At 37.3% G+C, this 20198-nt stretch overlaps 1 protein-coding gene across 7 annotated transcripts in view; it reads left to right on the top strand.

The window, feature by feature from the left end:
- Nucleotides 1-5885, top strand: part of LOC126470107 (nicotinate phosphoribosyltransferase) — a 124784-nt gene extending 118899 nt beyond the window's left edge. For all 7 annotated transcript variants that reach the window (XM_050097704.1, XM_050097693.1, XM_050097727.1 and 4 more), the window contains exon 13: nt 3951-5885. In XM_050097704.1, coding sequence (XP_049953661.1) covers nt 3951-4028 — 78 coding nt within the window. In that variant the 3' untranslated portion in view covers nt 4029-5885. The remainder of the gene's footprint in view (nt 1-3950) is intronic.
- The last annotated feature ends 14313 nt before the right edge of the window (nt 5886-20198 follow it).

The raw sequence follows: 20198 nt of genomic DNA, 5'->3' as shown, positions 1-20198 counted from the left end.
GTATTCATTGTGCTTGGAAACAAACACTCTCCAAATATCATACCATTCCATATACAGCAAGCACTCAGCCTCTCTTCAACGATTACCTGATCAGTCTTCTTGTTATATCCAATAGCTCCCCATCACACCATAATTTCAGGAGTTGGAGAATTAAGGATCTCGAAAATTGCTACTTCATGTGACCTCCCACTAAGTCATCACAGTGGCATCGATTGGGCGCTGCAGACACAAATGAGACTCACTGCTGAACCTCACAGAGTGCTACTCAGTGCCCTAGTTGAGTGTGGTTCTACCACATGCAAGTGTCTGTTGTTTGTGGTATTGTGTCAGTGGTAAATGAAGCATGCCAACTCCAGATCTTAACCCAGCTTCCAATAATCAATTCCTGACAGTTTATGGCAGAGATCCAACTATTATGAATTGGTCATATTAATTATGAATTTCCTTCAGTAATTATTACTGTATGAGTGGCATGGCAAAAATTATGATGTTTCAGTTTTGTATTGATTTACAAGTTTAAGTGTATAAAGTACTCAAAAGGATGCACAAGAGAGAATTATTCTTTACAGTTTGAATTCTCAACAATATTTCTTTTTATGTTTTTGTTAAATGGTACTTGCCCTTTTGATTAAACCAAATACCACGTATGGTGTACGATTTCACTCATCATAATGTATAACCAGGTATGAAGTAGTATATGTTGTGCAGTTGTTCTCTATGCTATTCACACAGTGACTCTTTCTGGCGAGTTCCAGCGCAGGTGTCTTTGTTTTGTTGTGATGACACACTGGGGTCGAGCTCTGTTCAGTGAATAATGTGTGTGTGTGTGTGTGTGTGTGTGTGTGTGCGTGTGTGTGTGTGACATACTAGCAAGCTTTTATTGCATTTGTCGTAAACAGATTAACGTAGAAAGCTCTTCTACTGCATACTAAGCATGTATCGAGGAAATATGTTTGAAAGATTTTGAAATATACAATGAAGTGATTTCTGGTGCAGCAAAAATGTGTGTGGTGATGGTACTGGGACTAGTGACACTGCTAAGAAACCAAGAATTGTTCAAAAATTAGGGAGGAATACTCCAAAGCATGGCCCTGTTTACTGCACTGCTCTAAAGTGACTCACATGTGTTTTGTAGTTGTTTGAAGAGACTACTGCCGCAAATACGTTGCTAGCAAAATTCATTCAGATACAACAAAGTTGAGGACACAAACAAGAATTTAACAATTTTTACGCAATCCTTGGAAAATGAAAATTTGAAAACAAATGCAGAGTTATTATTTACAGCATTCTTGTTGAGCACAACTTTCCTTTAGTATGCAGTGACCATGTAAGATATTTGTTCAAGAAAATGGCTCTTGATTCAAAAATAGCCTTCAAGTACGGTTGTGTGAGAACAATAACAGGAGCACTAGTTAAAAGTGTGGCTTCTACTACTGAGGGAAGGGTAATGAAGTTAATGAAGTCCTAGCACTTTGCCCTGGCAACAGATGGCAGTAATGATGTGAATGACAAAAAGCTCCACCGAGTAGTTCTGTTGCTTTTTGACACCAAAACTATGCAGATTTCAACTATAATTCTCTTAGTCTGAGAAACCAATGACAATACAGGCAAAAGAAAATTAACTGTTTTGGATAATGAACTGAAGAAGAGGGAGAGTCATTGGGATAACTGTTTAGGTTTCACATGTGATAATGAGAGTACTATGGCTAGTGTTTCCAAAGGTGTAAGTTCCTTTATTTGTAAAGAAAATATTAATGCTCACCAGCAAGGCTGTGCTTCTCATCGTGTGCACTTAGCTCTCTAAAGGGCTTTAATGGTCTTGTAAACATTAATATTGATCAATTTTTAACTGACATTTGTTATTACTTGCTAAAGAGTTCAGAGAGGCAAAATTATTTGAAGATATGCCAGTGAGTCTTTGGTGAAAAGCCACGCAAAATATTGAAATAAGTTTCTACTAGGTGATTGTCTCTGCTATGGTGCATATTGAGGGTCTTAGAACAGTGGACCCTTTGAAAGTGTTCTTCTGTAAATCATATTCTGAATTCAAAATGTCTGTAGGTTAAATCACAGTTTTTGTAGGTTAAGGCACAGTTTGAAAGTCCATCTACTAAGCTTTATCTTTTGTTTCTCAGCTCTGTTCTTCCAGTTCTCAACTTCTTAAATGTATTCCTCCATCAAGAGAAACCACTTATGAATAAGCTTCCTTCATAATTAAATAATGTTTGCAATGATTTTATTGTTTACTTTGAGAGAGATTCGTCAGTTCCAGATTGTGATAGTAATTTGCCTCATGTGATATTTGGTCTGTTAAGGCACAGAAAAGCGACTGAGTTGGTCATTGGGGGCAAATATGAGGGCTTACAGTAAGTAAGTTTCTCTAGACAAAACTACACTGAAAAATTTTTATTCCAATGTCAGATTGCTCCATACAAATACGTAAAAGTACATTGTTAGCAAATAACCAGTTAAAGAAAAGTTTATTCAGGATGTTCTATCATCAGGAGAAATAGAATCTTTGGAAACAGAGTGCAGTTGTTAACCAATCTGAAGCATTCTCTATTGAAAAGAATGAGAGAGCTGACAGAATTTGGAATGAGATTTCAAAACTCACTGTTCCATTTAAAAAAATGGTCCTTTAACGTCTCCTTCAGAAATGTAGTGCAGGTCTGAGACTACATCAAACTCTAGCAGTTATTTAAAAAAAGGAAAGAAAAGTGGGGTCTTCTTGTATATCAGTCATTGAATATACTCCATTTGTTTCAGTTGTGTGTTGGTTTTACAGTAATGTTTGATTTAGTGACACATTAAAATATCCTGCCACTCTTCCCCTCCCGCCTGCACTATCTGACTCATTATTCGTTCACTTTCTTAAAAATTGGCATCTCTGTTAATGGTGGCATTTTGGCACTAGCCTCTGCCAAGATTTCAGCTGTTGTCATTCATCTATTTGTCAGACCTAATCAAACAATCCAGTAACCTTTTCATGATGTCTTTAAGGAAGGACCCATGCTTAATCTTCCTGCCACACTGTTATCCTGAGTCCATCTTGTCACCACTTATTCTGTAGTCATTACACTATGCCAATAATTTAAAGTCCAACAGATGGTCATAAGCTGCCCATTCATGTCCACTGGGCATGCTGTGTTGCGATCTTCACCTTAAAAGTTCCATTAACAATAGATACACGCAGCATCTATCATGTACTCACACCATACTTTATCTGTAGGAATTTTTTGTGTAGTGAAAATAAGCTGCGTAAGATTGAAATTTTCATCAGCATATACTACAGATGTGGAAATACTAGAGTATAATTTTTTTGTGTTTGGTCAAGTAGTTCATGGAATAATACTTTCGTTTACATCATTGTAATCACTCTGACAAGTCTTGTATATATTTGTGATGCCAGGAACGTCTTATGTATAGGATGCCATCAGTCTACACTAATTCCTGTGCTACAACATTGAGTCAACAGTGTGGACAAACCCAATGTCTGTTACAGCCATATGGACAAGAGAGCTGTCATCCTATGTTGTCATATTCTGTGGCCAAGTACCTGCATATCACTGCTGTCAATTGGTACAACATTTGATTTGCTGTCATTGTGTCTCTCTCTGATTTTATTCTTGTTTGCCTAATATTCTGTCCTACACGTCGTCTCTATTTGGGTCCATTCAAATATTTGTATTTAAATTCTGTAATAATTATTATGTGCGGATTAACATGCGGATGACGACATAAAAAACACTATTGGACACCAGATGTATAAATATATATCCCTTTGGGACCCAGTGATTTTGTAGGTTGCATAAAATAGTGTTGTCATTATGGAACGAGAACTGAATTGATGTTTGCATATTACTTTTTAAGTAATTTATATTTTTATGCATTTATTTATTTGTTTTGTCTCTAGCTTCATTATATCAATTTGAACTTCTTTGTTTCAACAGGTGTCGGTGAGCTCTGAACTGTACACCTTTATTCATGAGCTGTGGCTTCAGAATGCTCCTATTGGTGAGCTGTATTAAATGTAGTATTGTTATAAAATATTATAGAATGAGGAAGTTCACGTGTAAATATGTTAAAATTGTAACCAAGGGCAATGATGATTTTTGGTAACATACTGCACAAAGTTACTATACTAAGATATTGCTCAGGCATGGTATCAGAACTATAAATGGTACAGAATGTTATTTTTAAACACTTCCTTTCATACTCTATACTGAAGAAAGTTTTAGCTGAGGCAGTCATATTTACCAGAAACAAATTAGAAAGATAGATTTAAACTTCAGTTTTGGGGAAGCTTCTCCAGATGATTGCTACATGACAGTGTCTGCATCACCTTGGGCAAATGCTTTTGGAGAGCACACGACCTTGCTTTTCAATCTTTTGCTTCTGTCTGCATAGGTGCTTTGTGTAATTTGGTCTAAGGAGAGAGTAGTGCAACATTTGTTGAGCACTTGGAAAAAGATCTTGCTCTGCGGAGTAGTTATCATCATTGATCATGTATTTTACAGAGCTTTAATCACATAGATGGTGAATGAAGTACTCTTAATTTTTGCTTAGATCATAAGTTGAGAGAGAGAGGTAAACTATCTCATCTGAGCTTCTGTCATACTACTTAGTATTTTAGCTCGGAGTTTTTGCCTAGGAAGCAAGCTGTTTGCTTATGAGTTGTAATGAACAACTGAATAACTGCTCTACATTGAACTGTGAAATGGTAATGTGAACCGAGACACCTGATTATAATAAAAACTGCCGACTGTTGTTATATTCATCACAGATACTTAGATGAGCAAAACCTTAGTCATATCTGACACTTTTTTCCTTGGACTTCAACACTGTTAGCAAACCTCTGTTGAGAAACATTTATTATGTACACTGTAAATTACCATTTAAATACGTCATCCTGTAGGTAATAAACACATACAAAAAACAATCATGTGAGCACTTGGGCACAAATGTGTTTCTGTCTAAACTGTGTTAATACAAGTTTTACTTTTTTGTAAATTTTAAATGTTGCATTGTATACTTTTAGAGAAATGACATATTTTGTAAGATAAGTTTTTAGGACATCTGTTCTTGTAATTTTGGGCTGTGATGTGTGTAAAAACATTTCTTAAGTATTACATTTTTGTTTTTTATGTAGTTTAACTCTTTTTTTTAACATTATACAAAGGATACATTGCTGCTTGCCACAAACCTGAGGCATCAAGCTGCAGACATATTCAGTGAACAGAATGCTAAAATATTTATGCTTTCAGACAAATTTTTTCTTCTGAAGTAGAAAACACACACACATTCACACAAGTACAATTCACAAAAACATGGCCACTGCCTCTGGGCACTGAGGTACCTGAGGCAGTGGCCATGTGTGAGTGTGAGTTGTATTTGTGTGACTGTTAGTTTTCTACTTCAGAAGAAGGATTATGTCTGAGAATGAAAATATTTCAGCATTCTATTTCATTGTGCCTGCCTGCAGCTCAATGCTTCCTGTACATTGTGAGTGGCTATCTATCATTTCCGTCTTGTCATATTCCATCCTGGACCTTCCATTGTTCCACTCTTTTTTCATCATACGTGTATTTTCCAATATACTTCACTTTTTTGGTTGAATTACATGAGTATTAAATAACCTGTTAATTAATAAATGGTACGTTACTTATGGAAGGTAACATTCTGACTGAGGATCTATAACAACAAAGACACAAACAGTTACTGCAAATCATTTACTGTAAATCATTGAAGGTTAATGTAGTTTTGGTGTAAGATATGTTGTAAGGTTTACATAAGATGTATTGATTTGTATTGACTTTGTAAAAATGTTCAGTATATGTACCTTGTAAATTTATGGCAGAATATATAAATGTGATATTTTCTTTATATATTCCCTAGTTAATCTGTCCTTAAATAAAAAAGTTTGTCGTACTTCCCAAGATCAATCCTTCATCACTTCTTGAAGATATGGTGATGTATGTTGATGAGAGTTAAGAAGACAAGAAGATCGTATTGGTAGATAGTGGTCATGGGTGTGTGGACGGACAAACTGGTGCAAAACACTGTGAGAGATGCTGACAACATAAACAGTATTTTCAAGCCAAGTGCAGAGCTCAGTAACGTCACCTTTGATTTAAATTATTTGAGAAAGATCTTGGCTGAGAATGCTCCTTGTACTAATATGAAATTGTGTTTCTTTATGAACGGTATGATACATCCTGGATGAAATGATCCTTGAATTGTATTAATGCAGAACCTGTAAAAGCACTCGGGGAGAGGGCCATTTGCCCAGGTTGTGACTCGTGTTTTGTCTTGGACTTGATCACATCATATGTGACATAGTTTGTACCAGAATGCTTCTACTAAAGGGTCTGATTGCATGGAAAGCTGCCAAAAGCTTCTAGCCTAATGCATATCGATGCTGTCACAGTGATTTTCATTGTGTTCCTTGGGTCTGTTTAGGTTAAATTCTTCAGAAAGACTATCTTTCATAAACATATCAGAAACTTCATTAATAAAAATGATGGACTCATAATATCCATACAGGAAGATGAAAGGGCAGGTGGATGTCAGTGTATTTGTTGTGTATAAGACTGTAGAAAATCACTGAAACAGAATAGATACATGTTGATGGTTTGCAGTCTAATATCGTTCTACTGTAGGACTAGTGAGAGGAAAAGAAGTGTTATTATTTGTATCAGGAATTAAATCCCAGGCCTCTCACAGTAATTAAAAATTAGTTGAATGCTGTGCACTACAGTGTGCACAAGCTAATAGCACTGGTAGTTTACTGGACAGAATCAATAAACTTGAATAGAAAGTATCAATGAAAGATTGTTTGTGGGGACTTCAGTGTTGATTTTATGTCATACAGTGATCATCAAGGACAACTAGGCTGTTTGAAGTCTTGCTTTCTTTTATTGCCCATAGTAAAGTTTCGGACAAGGATTGACGTGGTGCAACATCCTTACTTTTTTTGATCCAACTACATTTTATGATTTGGAAGTAGAACTGATAGTGGTTTAGTAAACAAAGATCATCAAATGTTAATAATAAAATATGCTCAACAGCTTGGTGCAGATCATTTGAGCCTAAACAGTGGCTTAACCATGCAGTTTGGGGGTTAATTATAGGAAGAATGTTAGGAAGAGATTTGTAAAGCATCTAGTGTAGATGAAACAATTTGTTCTTGCATGTACATAGCCTTTTAGCATATTGAGTGTTGGTTTATCTTGAAAGAAACCAGGTAAAACCAAAACAGAGGAGAACTCCAGGGATTAATATATCTTATGCTTGGAAGGTAGAGTTCTACACAAATTGAAACGACCACCAACATTATTTTAAAAAATGAGAGACAGACGATGTACACAAAAACTAAAACACTCAAAAGAAGAAAGCACAAATCATTTAGATCAAACATTTCAGTACAAATTATGTTTGTTTTGTTTATACAAAATAGCTATGGCAGAAATTGTCCATCAAATGTAACTTTCTTCTTCAGTGCAGCTACTACATTAAGACTGCATTAATCCACCACTTGATAATTCGACAGTCTGGCATGCATCATAAATTTTCCCATATTTATAGTTTGTTGTTGGCAGTACGCCTTCAAGACACATCTGAACCATTTGATGTGGCACTAACAACTGCTTCACTGAGCCAAAATGGAAAGCAGTACAAATAATGAGTCAACAACTGATCGCTCTTATATTGTACAAGTGATAAATCCTGCATCCACTAATGAACTGATTGCATTTTTAGCAGAAGTAGTAGACAAATGGATCGACATGGACAGAAATTTATCTATTGAAGAAGAGCTGACTGACAGTGTGATATTACAAGCTGTTTTCGACACACAGGAGGCACCAGAAACTGAGGGTGAGGAAGAAGAATCTCCTACAAGTCAAATCTCTTGAGCTGAGGCTTCAGAAGGTTTAAACACTTCTGTGAAATTCTCTGAGCGTAACCAACAATACAACACTTCTGAAATTATGAATCTGTAAATCATACAGGATAATTTTTGTGCAAAAAAGAGGTCAATCCAAGAAACAAGTTAATCCTTTTTGCAATGTTCCAGGGTCTCAACTAAACCAATCCAATATATTCTGTGCTCTAAATGGCATCAGATATCCGCACTATTCCTAAGGATGTTGATTCCAATATTCTTAGTAACATTTTTTTGTTAATTAGCTTGTTCTTGATCGTTTTAGATCACTGGTGCTTATTTTATTTCATAACTGGCTTGTGAAATTTTTTTATGTATATTGAACTTGTATGAAAGTTTGAGCCACAAACTGATTTGATAGAGCAGTACAGTATTTGCCTTTTAATTCAATTTTCATTTTAGAGAAAAGTAATACACTATTTAAATTTTTTTATGCTGTAACCTCTCCTATTGTTTTTAATAAATAATATTTATTTTGTTTTTGTACATTAAAACTCTTAAGTTTTGGTCCTATCCTTTTTTTAAAACCAGGTTTTTAAAAATGGCCTTGATAATCTAGCATATTTAATAATCCAGCAGTGACAGATCCCCTAGCATGCTGGATTATTATAGTCCTAATGCAACAGTCAAATTCGGATGCATTAAATTCAGTTCAGCACATATTGTACACGTGTCAGACAGATACTAGTTACAAAAATACAGTTCCTAAAGAGATTACAAAATTCATTTGGTCTTAAAATCTTGTGTTGACTTGATAGTGATTCAGGGTATAAATTATCCTGATTGATTAAAAATGCTTTAGCAACACCAATGCATATAATGTGATACAAAAACAAACCACCTCTAATCTCAGATTTCATTCTTTCCATTATTTTCAATAATATTTGTTAAAATGGTCTATGATACAATGTTGACTAATTTTTCAAGCATATTTTGTTAACTGCCTCTCAATTTGGCTTTTGTGAAAGACTCTCCAGGAAAAGTTCTTTGTAGCAAACTACAATAATATGACATTAAATGGCAGCCCTCTTACGTGAATGGAAGTCCTACTCTCATAACAGAAAGCAGAGGATTACATTGACAGACTATCATAGGAATAAGACTAAATATAAAATGAATAACATGTTGGGTCCAACAAGATTCAGTACAGGATTTATTCCTGTCCTTAACCTACATACATGATCTTCCAATGACTAAAGGACAGTTCAAAACAATGTTTACTGATGGCACAAGCATACCAATCAAGGGCCCACTCCCTTCCGAATACTGCCCAGAAGATATTTAAACAAGCATACAACTTATTGGGAGGAAAACTTGTCTTATTCATAAAAATATTGATGTATGATTTTTAAACAATCAAAGAAGGGCCTGCATGTTAAAGGTTCTATGTTAAATGAAAATTTCTTTTGAAAGATTCCTTGGGGTGTAGACGAATAACAACTTAAAATGAAGTCAACGCATAAAGAAACTAATCAAGAAGGTCAGTTCAGTCTGTTTTCAATCCTTATTGTCTTAAGGAATTTGTCCTGAAGCAATACGTCTGAAGTAAATAAAGTATTTATCCATTGTGAAGTGAGCGGAAATAATATTCTGTAAAGTAGACAACCATACATCTTGCAGATGTGTCTTTAAAGACTTTGGAATTTGTATATTCATTTTCTCGTATTCAGATCATGACGTGGGGAATAACTTCCTTTAGAGAAAAAATATTTGCTGATGCTTACGAGCAATACTAGGTCTCTCTTTATTATTTAGTGTGTACCTGAGAGGTGGCAGGATATAGGCACTGTGTGGCGTGTACAAGCATTGTGTGTTGTCTGTAATCCAGTCATCTGCACCATATGAAAGGGGGTAGTCCGAGCAAAATTAAGGTTCCTGATTTGCTTCTAAAATATCTTTCTCTATAGAGACACTCATTTGTAAGGTTTTTTAGTAGAAAATCTTATCAATTTATTGGTATAGGTGGCATGCAGATGCAACACATATGGTTAGTAGATCCTGCTTGGTAGGTGAAATCTCGTCATCCCAACAGCAGGGATTTAATGTGGATAGTTTGCATATTCTTACAAGTTCTTATAGTTTCTCCTCCCTTATGACTAGCTTTTTCCAAAACCTACTTTGCGCTAAAATTGATCCATATGCTCTGGTCTTATGGAAGTAGATTTCCCGACAATTTCATACAAATCTCTTGGGAATATGAGTATAATTTCCTCACAATGAAAGCCACAGATTAACTTCTAAACAAGGCTGAGGCTCCTTGTATTATTTTACACACTGTAAGACAGTGCAATTTAACTACAACAATTTACTTCTCCTGTGAGCAACTACACCTCTTTCCACAATGGCTACCAGGACAAGACATAATGAAAGCACGTCTAAAACAATTGACACTTCAGAACACTAGAGAGAGAGTGAAATTTAAAGTCTGTTTTTGGAAGTAAGTTCCTATGGGACCAAACTGCTGAGGTCATCGGTCCCTAGGTTTATACTCTACTTAATCTAACTTTAACTTACACTGATGAGAACACACGCACCACTGCCCGAGGGAGGATTCGTACCTCCGAGGGGGGGACAGCCGAGCGAACTGTGCCAAGACACCTCAGACCGTGTGGCTTAAAGTCTGTCACGGCTAATGTATTCCCACTTCTTTGCTGTGGAACATGTAACTATAAATTTAGTCCTTCCAGCTAGAGCAAGTGCTAAAAGTGGCAGCCTTCCACGTGATTACGAGTGTTGCAACCCTCATGCATTCCCAAGTGGACACTCTTAAATAAGCCAGGAGTGGTTTCAATTGCATTACATGCTGCCTGATTGCATTCAACGAGAATGACTCAATACTCTAAAAGGATAGTATACACATAAGTTTTGATGTGACTCCATACAGGAAGAAATCGACTGGCATGCTGTCAGGTGGCCGAGGTGCAAGGCCGCCTCTCCCAGTCCAGTTCACAATAAATGTGTCAGTGAGGTGCTGGCACACACAGTGGTGGTTAAAATTTGGTTTGTCCACTATCACATCAAAACCACATTTTCGCTTGTCTATTTATTGGAACATCGTGTAGCAGCTCGAGTAGGTCATTTACTAGAAAGTTGACACACATCTGGCTGTCTAGACGAGCTGAAAGAGTAACAAGTCTAGTATTATGTTTGCGAGCAATACCAGCTCACATATTTACTGAAAACTGTTGTTGGTTATGTGTGGCCAGACTTTCACAGTCGTTTTCTTCTGCCCACATGTAGCTAATGTTGGTATTTACGTAGCCATCTCCCGTAAAATGTGCTTCATCTGTAAACAACAAACATGGTGTAAACTCAGGATTAACAATACATTGCTATATAAATCACTGTGAAAATTGCATACAGGTCTCCAAGTCAGCTGGTCCAAGAGCCTGTACCTCTTACAAATGGAATGAACTTAACTGGTGCCAATGGAGCACTCTTCACATGGAGGTGTTGCCCATATTTCTTGCAATCATTCATGTGCCTGTAAATGGGTTGACTTCAACTCTGTCCATTATTTCCTCTTCAAATTGCAGCATACACAAACCTCTTGTGTTTATGCCCTCATAATCTGTGTAGAAGATCCCATACTCATGCAGTCACTGATGTAGCCTTTGGAACAGTGTGTGATATGGCTATTTATTGGGGAATCATTGATGCAGACATGCTGCTTAGCATTCACAGCCTCTAGCTTCACTGTACAGCAAGTGCAAGTCCGCCAGTTCTGGTGAGGAACAAGCATTCATAGTGGTCTGGTGAATGAGGCACAATGACAATCAAGACATAACTGTTTCACCTTAAAGGCAGAGGCAACAACTGAATTATAGGCAAACACACCTGCACACTGCAGAGTGCCAATGCCCAGCTGTCTCTGAGGATGTAACCAAACCAGAAAATCTGTAAACCAGATGCAGTGTATCCTTTAATAAGTAACATTAATGCTGGCTTTGGTGCTGCAAATGGTATGGTAAATCATCTATAGAAATCAAGAATAATGAACAGCCTAACATGGATCAGTGAGGCTCTCCTTAACAAACATTCTTGTATCCTGAAAAATAACTTTTATTTTCATAACATACTGCTAGTATCTGTTGCCTGCTGAAAAGATATGGCTCAAACCAGTTGCTTACAACTCAGCAGATACTGCATTTGTGTACACTGCCTGACAAAAAAGTAAAGGACCCAGAAGACATGACTGGATGTCAAATGTAACATTGTATGTGTACACACCATTGGTGGGTATGTAAATGTGTAGGCTTGCAATTCTCAGACAAGTAGAATGGCTACCAGAGTGCATCAATATTGTTAGTGTTTAGTGTTACTAGATGTGGTAGGGTCTATAAGGGCATCAACAGAATCAGATGTCGAGTGATCGGTGTAAAGGACACAGAAATGCCACTACTTACATGAACAGTATTATCAGCACCCAACAGTGCTTGAAAGGGGCTCTTTGTGGTCTTCATTTGCCCAGCTGGTTGAATTGTGTAATAACCAGAGTTGTGTGACATTCGGTTGTGACACTGGCTTGATGTTTGGCTGCAAGGGAACTTGAGGACAGGCATACTCATCATCAAGGTTTCGGTTGACCACATATGACCATTGCAAGGGAGGTTCGCCACATTGTGCACCAAACACATCATAACCCCATCCCATCTGCAACTGCCAACCAAGAACAAGTAATGAACTCCCTGCAACACTTTGCGTCTCCCCATGCCATTGGTCAGAGACTAGTAGCAGCCAGATTAGGGAATTATTGACAACCGTAGGCTGCCGTTAACACCAGAACACAAGCAGTTCCATTCAGCCAGACTACAGAGTTACCAACCACTTTAGGCTGCGATTAACATCAGAATACAAGCAGCTGCTTTTGGAGGGGCCCCATTACTGGGAAACATGGACAGCTGATAAGTAGCATTGTGTTGTTTTCAGCAATGAATCATGTTGCTGCACTACCACAGATGATCATCGTCATTGAGTATTCTGGCAACGTGGGGGGAGATCCCATTCATCTAATGTTTTGGAGAGGCACTGTGCTGTCACTTATGATATCATGAGGTGAAGAACCATGAGATTGACTTCAAGTTGTGGCTGGTAATGACTGAAGGAATTCTGATAACACAATGATATGTCTTAGATATCCTGCATCCTCATGTGTTGCATCTCGTGTGATGGTATCATGGTGCCATTTTTCAAGAATACAATGCTTCACCACACACGGAATGTGACTCCTTGGACTGTTTGCATGACACTGAGATATTCCTGCAGTCCAGCAATATCCCCAGATGTGGCCCTCATGTAGCATCTGTGGCACAAGCTTGGATGTCAACTCGTTCTCAGTGCCAATGTACAGGATATCACAGGACCAGTTACAACACAACGGTTGTGGGGCAACTTGCCTCAGGAGAGGATATAATGGCTTTATGACATCCTTCCCATCTGAATCAGTGCATGAACCCAGGCTGGAGGAGGTGCAACATTATATACGTGGGCTCATACGGCCAAGTTCTGTGTAGTTTACCTTGATTTTTTGTTAACACTCAGATAACATCACACCCTCCCAAACCATTAAGTTTAATTTTGTTTCCTCCCCTTCTGGATGCTTCACTTGTTTTGTGGAGCAGTATAATTTCCTCCAAAGTAGATCATGATTGACAAATCAAAGTCCTTTGGTACTTTCACATATTATGTGGATTATATTGCATCATCATTTGCCCATCTTTTAGTTTTTGTGATGAATTTTCTGCTCCTTACTTTATTTATTCCCTCATTTTTAATAACAACTTTTCAGACGGATTTCATTTCTTACTTTGTTGTTGTTTAATAGCTGAGGTATTTACTAACTTTTTGCTGCCACTTAAGTTTCCTGTATATCTTCCTATAGCTAACCACGTATGGTTTCAAAGCTGCATTTTGTTTTGCAGCACTGTTTGTGCATGTCTCAGAGAGAACCAGACAATGAAAACTCCAAGTAGGAATGTCAACAATGTAGGGAAAGACTGATTGCTGCTTACTATAAAGAAGATACATCATGTTGCAGGCAGGTACAATTAAAAGATACTCACATAAAGCTTTCGGCTACAGCCTTCGTCAGTAATAGACACGCACCACCAACTCCAGCATCTCTGGCTGGAATGCAACTATCACATGGGATGCACGCAGCAATCTGGAGGGGGCGGGGAAGGAGAGGGGATAGTAGGGTGTATGGTTGGGGAGAGAGACAAACATTGTCTGGGGTGGAGTGTGCAAGGACTAGACTGCCAACATGAGCAGCATCAGGAGTAGTGACACTTTCTGTGCAACCCACCCATCATTTTGCACGACATTGCGCAGGCACATACAGAGCTGCTTTGTTCTGTTGATGGGACTGGGAAGTGCTGTACCGTCCACAATACTCACCGGACTTAAGTCCTTGTGACTTTGATTTGATTCCGAAGATGGAGAAACCACTTCGTGGCATTTGCTTCAGAACTGTTCCAGAGATTTGACAGGCAGTAGACTGCTCCATTCACACCATCAACAGAACAGGCTCTACTAACGGTATACTACACCTTCCACATCGCTGGTAACAGGTTCTACATAACACTGGTGACTACTTTGAAGGACATAACAGGTGCAAACATGTAACTCTTTTATATCGATTGTGAATAAATAGTTGACACTATTTAAGTTCCATTCTTCACACATATGCCTTTATATGAGTCCTAATTACTTTTATCTCCTTACATGTTGAGAATAGGTTTAGCCAGCTGTCAGAATCATGTGTAGAGGATCTTCTAGTAGTTGCAGGAGCAGCTAAGATGCAACAGATACCCAACATCATTAGGAAGCCTAACTTAGATAGGAAAATTAAGAAGAGAGTTCTGTTGCTGCTAGTTAGCAATAATGGCCGCAGTGCAGCAGGCTGCAGTTGCAGGAGACATTAGGAAGGAATACCAAGTCACTAGCAGTTTTAAACCAAGTGCCAGACTCATTAAGATGACAAAGACTTTACTAAAGAGGATCAGATAGTAACACTGGAAGAGGCAGGGAGTAATCTTGAAAGGTACTAGGCATATGATATAGGCAGTGACTTGTTGGACAGGATTGCTACTCAAACTTGGATCACTTATGTTCACTTTCTGCAGCTGTTCCAGCATTACAATCCACACTATCTTGGCAGTGCCATGAGGTGAGTGAGACTTGAGAGGGCACTGATGACTGCTGATAAGGCAAACATGTCAGTGGTGTCAGGTAAGAGTACCCGTAGGTTGGGATATAATAGGCCCTTCATACACCTGATTAGAATTGGGAAGTGATGGTTGGAAAGTTATAACTGACATTATAGGAGGTGGATCTGGACTCATTCCAGGTAAAATTCTGGTGAAACATGTTGAAGGGCAAGAACTTTTCTTAGGATGAAGTCAAGTAGGAAGTTTCCGTGCTTGAGGAATGCTGAAAATTAGTTCAATAAATGGGGAATGCGGATCAGAAGGTTGAGTCAGCTTAATTAATCAAAATATTAGGGAAGATATAGTAGGTATAATTTGCTAATAGATCTCGGACCATCATTTATGTAGTGAAGAAATTCTAATCTTCCTATGGAGGATTACATCTTATTTGATATCTATGCAAGGAGTTTGTTGTAGAAGGGAGGTGTGACTGTTGATTCCAAATGTAAAATTTCAAACAAAAGAGCTGAGATAAACATTATAAAGGCCAAATATTTCAGAGCATTTGAATTTTCATGGAAAAAAAGAACTTTCCATTACAGGCCTCTACAGATCCCCCAGTTCTGACTACAGGGTTTTCATCTCCAGACTTGACGCTATGCTAGTCATGGTGCTTAAGAAAAACATTAAGTTGATTTAGTTTGGGGATTTCAATATAAACTTTCTGACTGTTTGTTCAGAGAAAAAAAGTTAATGGACTTAATTCAGTCTTACAGCCAGGCACAAACAGTACACTTTCCAACTAAAGTTCAGGGAAACAGCTGCATTATCATAGACATTATCTTCACCAGTTGTTCTCTAGTGGATGCAGCGGCAGTGTAAGGCCAAAGTGGCACAAGCCTCTACTTGAGGCACCAAGATGAGAGGGGTGCCAGAGACATCACGACTGTAGGACTTTAATAGAAGAAGAGTCACAATTTTAATGGCCTCTTGGAGGCACCAGCTGAGGAGATGGCAAAGTGCAGGATTTGTATATAGTGTGTATTACAATTAATAGCGAAAACTGCCATGGATGAAAGTGTACAAGGAAGAAAGGGAGGAGAGGGGGCATCACGTGATAAGTTGCTTTTGTGGAAAAATGTTCTCAAACCGGCCCTGAGTGGATGGGCACAGAGTGAGCAAAATCGGTAATGTCCCAGCAGATCATGATCAACAGATAATAATTCTGAAAGGGATCAAGGCAGACTCATATCCCAAAGTAATGAAGAAGAGACTTAGATATATGAGCCCATTTACAGTGCAGACATTTAAGGCCAATCTCAAATATCAAACTCGGCAAGAAGTCTACCATATAGGTAACCTGAGTGACAATCATGATACATTTCTTTAAACCTTTATCGCTTTCTTTGACAGCTCTTTCTCATTAAAAATTGCAGACAAATATCCATTAATAAAAAGCAACTAATGAAGGAGGAAATGGGAACATTGTTGTAATATGTGAAGTCAGAGCCCAGCAACAGAATTTCACTACAGACAATACTGCAAAGTGCTGTGAAATGTCATTAGACAGGCTAGGACAATGTGTTATACCAGCCAGATAGAAGCTCTCAGAACAATAGCAAGACTATATAGTCAATTGTGAAGGAAGTGTCAGTGAATAATGGAGCTAAATGCTCAACATATTACACCTCTCTTGTTTGAGATTGTGCAAAACATTTAATAATCACTTCTTCTCACTAGAATGTTAGATAAAAGTTTTATTGGTATAGATAAATATGCAGAACTGTTGAAAGCTTATGTCCTGAGACAACTACATCCGATGCCTGTCAGGGAACAGATAAAGATGAAATTAAATCAATTATTGTAACATTAAAGAGTAAATATTCCCAAGGGTGTGATGAAATTTCAAATTCTATGAAGAACAATGCACCATAATTTAGTACCGTACTCAGTCACTTGTGCACTCTGTTTTCCAGGTGTAGTCAGTTTCCCTACAAATTGAAGCACTCATTAGTGAAACCACTTTATAAATAGAGTGAAAGAGAAAATGTGGACAATTACTAGCCAGTTACTTTGATACCAATGTTTACAGAATGTGAGTTTTGCTTGGTCAGCTGAGTTACTAGACCACTTGCCTGTGATTGTAGATTGTATTTTATTGGTCCTGTTGTCTACATAGCAGCTTATGCATAAAACATTGGACAAGTCAAGTTATAAATATACAGGCTGAAAGTCATTTCAAGGCATACGTATTTAAGCTTACAATAATACACTTTACACATAAGTATTTATATAACACATTTCATAAATTTAAATATTCTTCAATGGAGTAAAAGCAGTGATGCTGTAAACATGACTTTAGAGATTTTCCAAATGTATTGACCTCAGTGATAGCTTTTATGTTTTCAGGAAGTTTGTTATAAAGCTTAACTCCCATGTGAAAAGTACATTTTTGGCACAGTGCTCTGCTGATTTGAGCCTTATGTAAGTTTCTGTTTTGTCTGGTAAAGTGCTCATGTATATCACAGTTTTTTTGCAGTCTCCGGTCCTTGCCTATTACATTTAATTTAAAGAACAAAAGGGTTTCCATAATGTATACACATGGTAATGGAGGAATACCAGATTTCTTAAACTGGGGTTTACAAGAGTCTCTAGGCTTGCACCCAAACAAGATTCTAATGGCCCTTTTTTGTAGTTTAAAAGTGCTATTACCTGTTTTAGAGTTTCCCCAGAAGGTGACCCCATATCTAAGACGAGAATGAAAGTACGCATGATATGCATTCAATACTGTTTTCTCACTATAGCATGATTTTAATGAAAAAAGAAGGTAACATGTTTTGCTCAGTTCTGCATTGAGATATTCAATATGCTTATTCCATCTGATGTTACTCTGCAGCCAAAGTCCTAAGAATTTGGTTTCAGTACTGTTACCAACTGGTTCGTCATTGATAGAGACTGATGGGATAAACATGTCCTTGTTAGGAACATTGTGGAATTTTAAAGCAATGGTTTTCTTACTGTTTATTACAAGCTGATTACTCTGTGCCCAGCTGCTAAGGTGTTTCGTGACCGTGTTTACTGTCTGCTGTAACTGTTCATTGTCGTCTCCTTTTAGTAGAATCGTGGTGTCATCTGCAAATATGATGAGTACACCACATTTTATTTGTTTATAGTCAGATAAGTGATTTGATACAGTTTTTAGTTCAATATTTGTGTGCTTGATGCACACTGCCTGCATACGATTTGTCAGGAAGGAACTGATCTACTTGTTGGACAGACCTCGAATACCATATCTTTCTAGCTTTGATAGCAGAATTTTGTGGTCCACCATATCAAAAGCTTTTGACAAGTCAATAAAGACTCCTATTGTTTCCTGTTTTTTGTCCATCAGGTTTAGGATGGAATTGATGCACTCATAGACAGCAGTTGTCGTTGACCTCTTATTTCTGAATCCATGTTGTTCACTACATAGGATGCTCTTTTTATTTATAAATTTCATAAGTTTCTCATACATAACTTTTTCCAGTTCTTTAGAGATGCAGGAGGAAATTGTGATGGGTCTGTAGTTATTTACATTCTCTTTATCCCCTTTTTTATATACAGGAATAACTTTTGATGTTTTCAACACATCAGGGAAAGTGCCTGCCTGAAGTGAGCAGTCGCATGAATGTGTGAGTACTTCAATTAGGTTTGATGCGCTCTTCTTTAACATTGTTGCAGGTATACCATCAATACCTGCCAATTTGTAATTTTTTAGTCCTTTTGTTGCTTTAGCTACTTGATCTTGTGAAACAGAACTGATGTACATTGATCCTCTACATGCACTTATTTTATATTCATTTGCCTGGGTGATCTTAAAGTTTGATTGTAACATATTTTCAGCAACACCTGTGAAAAAGTTGTTAAATTTGTTGGCTACTTCTAAGGGGTTTGTTACTTTTTTATTTTTATGAGCTAGTGTTATATTTCTGGAAGGTTGTCTGTATTCCCCACATTCTTTTTTTATAACACTCCACATAGCCTTTGATTTATTAGCTGAATTATAAATAATTTCATCATTTTGCATTATTTTTGCTGCTCTTATTACTTTTCTTAATATTTTGGAGTATTTTTTATAGTATGTGTGTACTACAGGTGAGGAATTTTTGGAGTTACATATTTCATGAAGTAGTCTTTTCATCTGGCATGAAACCCTTATTCCCTTTGTGATCCAGCTGTTTGTTCTAGAGTTTCCCCGTATGGTTAATGTTTTCAGTGGGAATGCAAGTTCAAAGAAATGGGTTAATGTGTCAATGAAAGTGTTGAATTTTTCATTTATATTGTTCATTTTGTACACTCATAGCCATTTTTCTTTCTGTAATAAGTTGTGATAGGCCTAAGTCCCAGATTCAAGTCCCGGACCAGCACACAGTTTTAATCTCCCAGCAAGTTTCAAACTAGCACACCCTCCACTGCAGAGTGAAAGACATGCAGGAGAATTTCTGTAACATTTGGGATGTTGAAAAAGAGAACTGATGGTAGTAAAGCCGTCAGGGTGGGTTGCAAGTCATGCTTGGACAGCTCAGTTGGTCAAGCACTTGCCCAGGACATGCAAACAGCCTGGTGCACACTTTCAATGTTGTTTTCATTAATGAATGTTTGTTACGTAGTGCTCAATTACTTTGCAGGTATTATTTAGCGCATTTCAAACATAAATTTAATTTTCTTGTCATTTGAAAAAACAGTGTCTGCCACACCAAAGCCATAATCATATATCTGTTTGTCAACAAATTAAATTTCGATTGTTGTTTCCATTAAATTTCAAATCTTCTGTGTTTACATGGTAAATCTCTTACCATTGATTGTGGTGTAGTCTATGTGTAAAAGTAGGATCCATTAGAAATGGTGATTCTTTCTGTCACTGCAATAATCTGACTGAAAATTAATATTACTTTCTTCATAGACAATGGTCTCACTTTTGTCATCATGGAGTTTTATTAAGACTGTATGTACCTTTGTGGAGACGGTTGAGATAGATGTAAATTATTACAATCATGAATTTAATCAGTTCATTTACTTATATTTTACTTATTTCCTTTTGTTTACTGCAATAGTTTTAACAATTTGTC

Source organism: Schistocerca serialis, chromosome 1 (assembly GCF_023864345.2).
Source record: "Schistocerca serialis cubense isolate TAMUIC-IGC-003099 chromosome 1, iqSchSeri2.2, whole genome shotgun sequence".
Taxonomy (NCBI): Eukaryota; Metazoa; Arthropoda; class Insecta; order Orthoptera; family Acrididae; genus Schistocerca; species Schistocerca serialis.
The sequence above is the reverse complement of the archived record's forward strand: the minus strand, read 5'-3'. Positions and strand labels throughout refer to the sequence as shown.